This window comes from Ciconia boyciana, chromosome 21, assembly GCF_034638445.1.
Source record: "Ciconia boyciana chromosome 21, ASM3463844v1, whole genome shotgun sequence".
Classification (NCBI taxonomy): domain Eukaryota; kingdom Metazoa; phylum Chordata; class Aves; order Ciconiiformes; family Ciconiidae; genus Ciconia; species Ciconia boyciana.
In genome coordinates, this window is record NC_132954.1 from 7,325,106 (window position 1) to 7,332,973 (window position 7,868).

The window sequence follows — 7,868 nt, forward strand, 5'->3', positions numbered from 1 at the left end:
CAGAGGCGTCCCGGGCCGTTCTCAGCGCGTCCCCGTTTATTGCGGGAGGGGAAGGGAGGGGTGGGACGGGACGGGACGCACGCAGCACCGGCGGAGGGAGCCGGGCCCCCGTCGGGCGGCCCCCAGGTCTAGGCCCGGCCCGGGCCACCCGCAGGCCCGGGGCCGGGTCCGTTAGCGCTGCCCGGCCCCCGGCACTAAAACGCCTGGCAGTCGTGGAGCTCCTCGGCCCCGCTGATGCGGAGGCCCTGCAGCAGGGGGAAGGTGGCGGGCGGCTCGTCGGGGCAGCCCCCGTCCCCCGGGCAGCCGTGAGGGGCGGCCCCGTGGAACCACAGGTTCTCGTAGGGCTTGGGGCTGGGGCTGGGGTCGAGGAGCAGGGGCTGGGTAGAGCTGGAGCGCAGGTAGAGGCGAGGCGGGGCGTGCTGCTGGCCCTTGTACCCGTCGCGCACCACCCGCGCGTACTGGACGGTCTCCCCGCTCCCGCCGGGGCCCGGGCACGGCTCCGCTGCCGCCCAGCCGCGGCCCGGCGGGCCGGGTCCCTCCTGCCGCACGTAGGGCTGGGGCAGGGCCGGGAAGGTGCCGGTGGTCTCGGTGGCGGGCTCCTTGCCCCAGGCGGACGGCTGCTTCCCCGCCGCCCTTTCAAGCACCGTGACGGTAGAAATGGTCGCCAGGCCGGGCTCCCTCACGCCGGGGACCTGCAGAGGCTCCTGGAGGGACGGTGCGTGGTCACAGCCTGTTCGCGGGGTGCAGCCCCTCCTCTGCCCCCGCTTCGGGCACCACGGGAGGGAAGCTCCCTGCACCCCTGTTCCCCATCCCGGCGTGGCCTCGCGCCCTGGGTGCCTTGCCCTCCGCGCCCTGCGGAGCACAGAGCGCGGCCGGAGCCGCGGGGCTGCTCACGAGAGCGGTGCCCGGGTGGGGAGCGGGGGGCCGGGGGGAGCAGCCGTCCGGGTCTCACCTGCTGCAGCTCCGCCGGCACCCACTTGCCCAGGCTGCTGTTGGCGGGGTCGGGGACGCTGGGCCAGAACTGCTGCTTCACCCTGGTGGCCACAGGACGAGGGACTCGGCGAGGGGGCCTGAAACCCGCGGCCTTGGGGCTGGCCTTGCCTCCGCCGAGCTCACGGCGGGACGCTGCCACCCCCCGCATCCACCCCGTCCCTCCAGCCCCGAGGCTGTGGCCAGGGCCACCGCAGCCGCTGGGGACAGGGACTCCCAGGGCGGCTGAGCCCCGGTGCAGGGCCGGTCCAGCCCGCAGCGGCTCTCGGTACTCACCGCCCGTTCTTCTGGAAGCAGATGAGCAAAAGTATGAGCAGGACAAAGATCAGCCCCAGGGTCAGGAAGAGGAACTGGATTTCAATGTCGTCTGGAAAGCAGGCAGGGGAGAGGGTCACCGGGGGAACCGCGGTGGGGCACCTCCAACCGTGCTGTGCCGCGAGGCTGGGGCAGGACCCGGGGTCTGGCAGGTCCCCTCCTGTCCCTACACCCCCCGGGTGGCTGCACCCCCTCACCTAGCACCGTGGTCACCAGGGTCAGGCTGGTGCCGTTGGTGCTGCCGGCGGCCGTGGATGCCATGATGTGCACTTTGTACAGGGTCGACGGCTTCAGCTTCTGGATGACATAGGAGCTGAGAGAGGGATTCACCGCGGCGCCTGGGGAAACGCGGGGGCTGTTGGCACGGCGGGGGCTGCTCGGCAGGTGCCCCTCCCCTGCATGGCCCCTTGGGTCTCTGCTGGAGGGGGGTCCCATACGGGACCCAGGCACGCACCCCAACCCTCTCTGACGAGGGCACGGAGTCTGCTGACATCCCCACCCTACACATCGAGGCGGGATGGAGGGCAGGGCCGGCCTGACGCAGGCAGGACTCACTGGACACTTCTGCGGTGCTGTTGGCCCAGAAGATGGTGTAGCTGGTGATAAAGCCGTTCTGCATCTCAACCGGCACCGGGTCCCAGCACAGCTCGGCATTGGACTTGCTGATGCTCTTCAGGTGAAGCTTCGGGGCGTAGGATGGTGCTGAAATGGAGCAGGACAAGCGACCGGGCGCTGTGCAGAACCGCTGCCTCGGGGTGGGAAACCGGCGGGGGGGGATGCACTGAGTGGTGAGTCCCACTCCCGAGGTGTGGGTATCAGGCCCTGCCCCACGCTGTGCCCCCGTGGGGCTCGGTCCAGCTGAGGGCACCTTCAGAGACAAGCCAGGATCCAGCCCAGTGGGCTGAGCTCTTCTGCACAGCCCCTGAATTAGGGGTACGTGGCGGGAAGGCTGTCTCTCCTTTTTGAAAGGCAAAGGCTTGGTGGTGTGGGGCGAGCCCCCGGAGGCCCCGAGGGCGGCTGCTGGGAGCACACGTACCCTTCTGCTTGGAGTAGGCTGCGGTGTGGACAGGCACCCCTATGGCGTCCTTGTAGAGGGGGTACACCGAGATGTTGTACCGCTGGAAAGGCTCAATGCCATCTGCAACAGAGAGCAGAGGGGGTCTGGGGGTTCCGGGCTCTGGCTGCCGAGAGCCCCTGGCTGCCCTGCGCCCGCCCCACAGCGCCAGCCCGCTGCCCCGTGCTACACCCCGGCAGTGGATCCAGATGAAGGAGGGAGGGTGTGGAGCGGGCTCGGGGCAGAGTTTGGTCCTGGGGCAATCAGGAGGGGTGCCAGCCCCCAGTACACCCCCCCGCACAGCCGACCAGGAGGGCAGGGACCCCCCCGGCAGCCCCTGGCTTACCCCGGATGAGGGCTGCGGTGGCAGCCCCATCATGCTCCATCTGCCAGCAGGTGCTGCAGCGGCCAGGCTCCGAGGACACCCGCTGCCACTCCAGGACATAGGCTGCTGCCGGGGCCGGGGGGGGCTCCCAGTGCACCCAGAGGCTGCGCTCGCCCCCGGGCACGGCCCAGAGCCTGGCCAGGGGCTGACCTGCATGGGGACAACCAGCCGGGATGACGAGTGAGGGGAGCATTCCTGCTGCATCGCCCATCTGTGCCCCCCAGCCCCTGCCCGGGCGCCTGCCCTGCTCCTCGCCCCAGCTGTGCGCCCCGCGGGCAGCCTGCTCGGGACCCCCGCGGTCGCACACCCAGGAAGGCGTCGCAAGGCGAGGCGAGGGAGCGGCACCCGGTTTGAGAGCTCGTGGAGCTGCCGGGGGGGCAGAGCCCCAGGGAGGCGTGCAGAGGCTTCGGGCCGCGGGAGGTTTGCACTGCCCTCACCTTTCCTCTCCAGGAGGACGACCTCGGTCGCTGCTGACTCGCCGGCGGCATTGTAGGCTGAGAGATAGACCCTCCTGGTCCCCGCCGGCGCGGAGAAGTTGCAGTGGGTGTGGGTGGTGTTGCAGACGGTGGGGGGGTCCCTGCCCCTCCTCCTGGGGCTCAGGGTGACGCGGTACCCCAGCACTCGCCCGTTCGCCTCCCACCGCCGTGGGGCCTGAGTGCAGGCAGGGCATGCGGGGATGCTCGGTCCCCGAGGGGATGCTCGGTCCCCAGGACGATGCCCTGGCAGCCCCCGTGCCCCCACCGCCCGCCCGGCTCACCTTCCAGCGCAGCTGCACCTCCAGCTGCCCGCCCGCCCTGGCCGGCCGAGCGCTCCACCACGCGTCCAGCTTCCCCGTGGGGGCTGCAGCAGGAGAAGGGCGGGCAGGGAGCTGAGAGGGGCGAGCGTGGCCATGCCACCACGGCTGTGCCGCCCGGCTGGGCAGAAGGGACCCCCCGGGTGCCTCCGCACCCACCTTTCTCGTGGGTGGTGTAGTTCCTGCCCAGGCTCCACTCGCTCCAGTAGCCCCGTGCTGAGCTCCGCCGGCACCGCATCTGGAAGTGGTACTGCGTGCCGAAGAGGAAGCCACAGCACTGTGTGGTGCCGGCCTGGCCGACGATGCCGGTGACCTGGTGGCAGCCAGAGCGAGGGCTGTGTTGGCTCCTGCCTCGAGCAGGGGCTGGCTGTGGGGGTGCAGCCAGCGCAGGGTCCGGCCCCGGTGTGGGTGCTGCGCAGGGTGTGCGAGGGGGCACCTTGCCGTCCCCCTCCCACGCAGGCACCCCACCGCTACCATTGCAGGAAACCTGGCATTGCTCAGAGTGGAGGGGAGGGTCCCCGCTCCTGCTCGCTTGCCCTACCCGGTCCTGCTGCCCCAGCATCGCTCACCAGAGCCCAGGTGGGGTCCTCGGGCGCCCGGTAGCGCAGCTCGCACTGCAGCTCCATGTGCGCGTTGCTCTGCGCCACCTCCCAGGCCAGGGTGACGCAGTCGGTCTGGAAGGGGATGGACTGGATGCTCTGCAGGGCCGGGGGGTCCAGCTTGGCTGGAGGAAGAGCCGGGGAGAGAGCTGGAGGGGTGCCGCGGCAGGCGGTGCGCGGGGCCGTGGCCTCGCACGGGGCCAATGTTAACACCACAAGCCGCAGCCGGGGCGCTGGCCTGCCCAGACCCGGAGGCAAGGATGGGGAGAAACCGCTCCGAAACATTTAGGAGAACGGCTCGTGGCAGGGGATGGGAGCCGGTGTGTGACCCTGCCCGGGACACGGGGCGATGCTCAGGAGCACAGCACCAGCACTGCTCTGCAGCCCGGGCTCCAGGCGGGGCTAACGCCTACCTGGGAAAAACAGATCCCGCGGGACCTGGGGCCTGGTGCACAGCCAGGAAAGCCGCATGTTTGGGTCTGCCGGGGGATGAGAGCTCAGCGTGGCCATGGAGGGCTCAGCTGGTTTGTGGGCAGCCCTTCCCTGGGTGCAGAGCAGGGAGGACGAGTCGCACCGTCTGGGAAGGTTCCTTTTATAAATAGTTTATAGGAGCTGGATATATTATTAATAGAGCTCCTGAATAAATGGGTAATCAATTGCTGGAGAGAGTTGTAGAGTGCAGCAGGTCAACCGGCAGCTCATAACCCGCTGGCACACGCTGCTCAGTCTGTAATGCGGCTTTGGCACCTATTCATCCCGGCAAGCCATTTATCATGGGAACCTGCCTGTAAAATATGACCTAAAAGCCTGACGTGCTTTAATGGCACTCTAATACCCCTCTCTCACTGCTGATGAGCTTCCCCAGCCCCTGACCTCCGCACGAGGCAGGCGGCTCCGGCTGTCACTCACCAACGTCCATGGGGTCGATGCAGAGATGCTCCGACTCGGCCGTGCCCAGCGCGTTGGCGGCAGACACCCAGATCTCCATTTGCCGGTAGAGCTGGAGCAGCCGGCGCGGCACTGTGCAGTGGCTGCGGCCGCCTTGTGGGGTGCAGCCCGTCACCGCCTGGGCTCTGCTCCTGTGGCAGCGAGAGGGGTGGGCTTGGGGGATGCTCCAGCGGAGGACAAGGCTTGCCATGTGGTTTGGCAGAGGGTGAGGGCCAGGAGAGGTGGCCGGGGGTCAGGCACCGGGGACCGTGTCACCCCCCGAGGCTTACCCGGCACACTTCAGCGTGACGCTGGTGGGGAGGTGGCTGTCGGCTCCCTGCTCCCACTGGCACGTCAGCCCATAGTCGCTGAGGTTCAGGACGCAGCTGAGGTTGAAGGGCTTCGCAGGCGGGTCTGAGAGAGAGCGGCAAGGGAAGAGCCTGAGCGAAGCGCCCGTCCCGGCTGCGGAGGAGCCGCAGCCCCCGCTGTGCCCAGCTGTGCAGAGCCCCGCTGCCATGCCACCACTCCCCAAACCTGCCCTGCCCTGCAGCCTGCCCGCCGTGCACCGTGGCATGGCCGGGCACAGTCCCGAAACAGCCTCCATCAGCCATCGGCCCCGGCTGCTGCTCCAACCCCAGCAGCTTTGCCCGGCTCGCCCGGGGCAGACATGCGTCTCGGGGAGGAGATGTGCGAACCCCTGTGCCAGGTTGCACCTCTGTCAAGTGCACGTGTGCACACGCAGGTGACACGTGCCGGCAGCAGACTTACAGCCCGCCCTGATCTCAGCCATGCCGACGCGCTGCTTGGTCCCATTCCACTCCACCCAGCACCACAGCTTGGCCTGCGTGCGGTTGAACCAGGGCAGGGTGAGGTTGGACACCTCCGTGCCCCCTGGGCCCCGGCGCTGGCTCCCGGCCACGGGCTCGTTGTCCAGCATCCAGGTGATCCGGACCTTCCCCTGCTCCAAGCCGCGGCAGAGCTCGCTCCGGATGGTGCAGGATGCCACGACGGCCGAGCCCAGGGGTACAACGGGTGAGCCCACGGCCACCGAGGCACAGCCCAGGGTCCCTGCAGGCAGGAAAAATGTGTCACATCCAGGGCACGGCCGTGACGAAGCCCAGACAGGACAGAGGGACGCGTGCCTCTTCCCTTAGATGGGGCCCCCAGCCGCTGGAGAGGAAGAGCCGGGCGTTGGGCAAGCCTGCCGGCACGCGCCAGGCCTCATTCTGCTAGCGCCTGCCGTGCTGCCGGCGCTCCTGCCCGCCTGCAGCAGCCCCTGCGTGCCGTGGCCCTGGCTGGTCCGGGCAGGCGGGACGGGCGCTGGGTGCACGGGGGTGGCACGGGGCATGCGGCTGCGGGACGGGATGGGCCCCACTCACCGCCCGGGCGGAGGAGCAAGAGCAGGGAGAGCCGCAGCAGGAAAGGTGTCCCGGCACCACGCCTGGCCATGGTCTCCTCCGTGGCTTTGGCATCACCTGGAACGGAGACAGCAGCTCGTCCTGGCGGGTTGGGAAGGGGCCGGGGATGAGACGGGCCGGAGGAGCCGCGTTGCCACCGTCACCGACGCTTCCTGGAGCAAAATGTCCTTTTGCCGTCAGAGGCAGCCTCTCCCCCGCAGCCCTTCTGCAGTGCTGACACCTCCGCCCCCGGGCTCGGCAGCCCTGCCGCAGGCACCGGCGTGGAAAAGCACAGCAGTGAGGTGCTCCTGCGGGGACCCCTCCGGCACAGCCTGCCTCTCGGCCCCGCGTACCCCCATCCTGGGGCGCATCGCCCGACGCCTGGCCGCAGGCATGGGCTGATTTTATCTCAGGTATCTTCAGCCTCTGTCGGGCAGAGATTTGCGGTTTCAGGGAGGGTTAGCGCTGGGGCTTGCGGCAGAGGGCTGATAAGCTGAAAGAGGGAAACGAATGAACGACGGCAGCGCAGCAGGGCTGGCCAGAGCTGCGGGGCTTCGGAGTCCTGCCTTCGTCCCCTCCCTGTGCTGCCCCTCCAGCTGCACCCCCTGCCTGCCGTGGGGAACAGCCCCGGGAGCGGCGGCTGCTCCTGCCCTGCCTGGCTGCTGGCTCACCCTCTGCCCCGGGTCGGTCCCAGTTGCATCCCTGGCGGTGCCGGGCACTTGCCCCTGGAGGGGCTGCCCACGCCGTGCCCACCTCTGGGTGCCCACAGCTGCTCTCGCCCCCGAGCCAACATCCAGAGGCAGACGAGGGACTCAGGTGTGGGAAATGGGGGAGCAGCCACCCCCAAGCACCCGGCACACGCGGCTGTCCCAGGCAGGGGACAGGGCAGAGCAGCTTGCGCAGCCGTGGGCGGGGTGCTCGGCTGGACCCAAGCACCCTGTGCCCCATCCTACCTCGCCTCCATCCCTACCTCGCCGCCATCCCTACCTCACCTCCGTGCCTGGTGCGTCTGGCTGCTGCTCACCACCTGCTCCGAGCGCTGGCCTTCGGCTCCTGGCGGCTCGCCGTGCTCAGCCCATTTGCTAACATGCTGCTTTCACCGTTAGTTCCTCAAAACCAGTGCCGTTAATTGCTGTGACTCTCTGAAGAAGGTGATTGCAAAACACTTCCCTGAAGGCTGCGACCGCCTCACTCGCCGCAGGAAGGAAAGCCCAGTGGCACGCATGCATCCAGCGGCGGGGAGCAGCACCCGGCCTCCCACCCTGCCACTCCAGCAGCCGGGACGTGGCGCAGTCGGGACGTGGCACAGCTGGCTCCTTGCTGCGACTGCCCTGGGGCCACAGGACTGGGCTGGGGGACGTGGGACTCAGAGGGCAGGAGGCAAACCCAGCGCAGGGTGGTGCTGCCT

The 7,868-nt window shown here is 69.1% G+C and overlaps 1 protein-coding gene across 6 annotated transcripts; it reads right to left on the reverse strand.

Annotated features, from left to right (window-relative positions):
• Positions 1-53: 53 nt before the first annotated feature.
• CSF3R (colony stimulating factor 3 receptor) lies at positions 54-7,577 on the reverse strand. 6 transcript variants are annotated; one of them, XM_072885194.1, is made up of 17 exons: positions 7,453-7,560; positions 6,814-6,953; positions 6,443-6,633; positions 5,832-6,131; positions 5,354-5,477; positions 5,046-5,215; positions 4,107-4,261; positions 3,697-3,850; positions 3,502-3,584; positions 3,182-3,395; positions 2,706-2,894; positions 2,342-2,443; positions 1,861-2,007; positions 1,503-1,643; positions 1,267-1,357; positions 953-1,034; positions 54-704 (listed from the first exon to the last, which is right to left on the reverse strand). In XM_072885194.1, exons 3-17 carry the CDS (start codon positions 6,510-6,512, stop codon positions 195-197), a joined length of 2,532 nt encoding a protein of 843 aa, XP_072741295.1. In that variant the 5' UTR covers positions 6,513-6,633; positions 6,814-6,953; positions 7,453-7,560; the 3' UTR covers positions 54-194. The 6 variants fall into 6 exon arrangements, with proteins under 6 accessions (XP_072741295.1, XP_072741294.1, XP_072741292.1 ...); XM_072885193.1 differs by having other exon boundaries at positions 7,448-7,541; XM_072885191.1 differs by lacking the exon at positions 6,814-6,953 and having other exon boundaries at positions 7,453-7,577.
• Between the last annotated feature and the right edge of the window lie 291 nt (positions 7,578-7,868).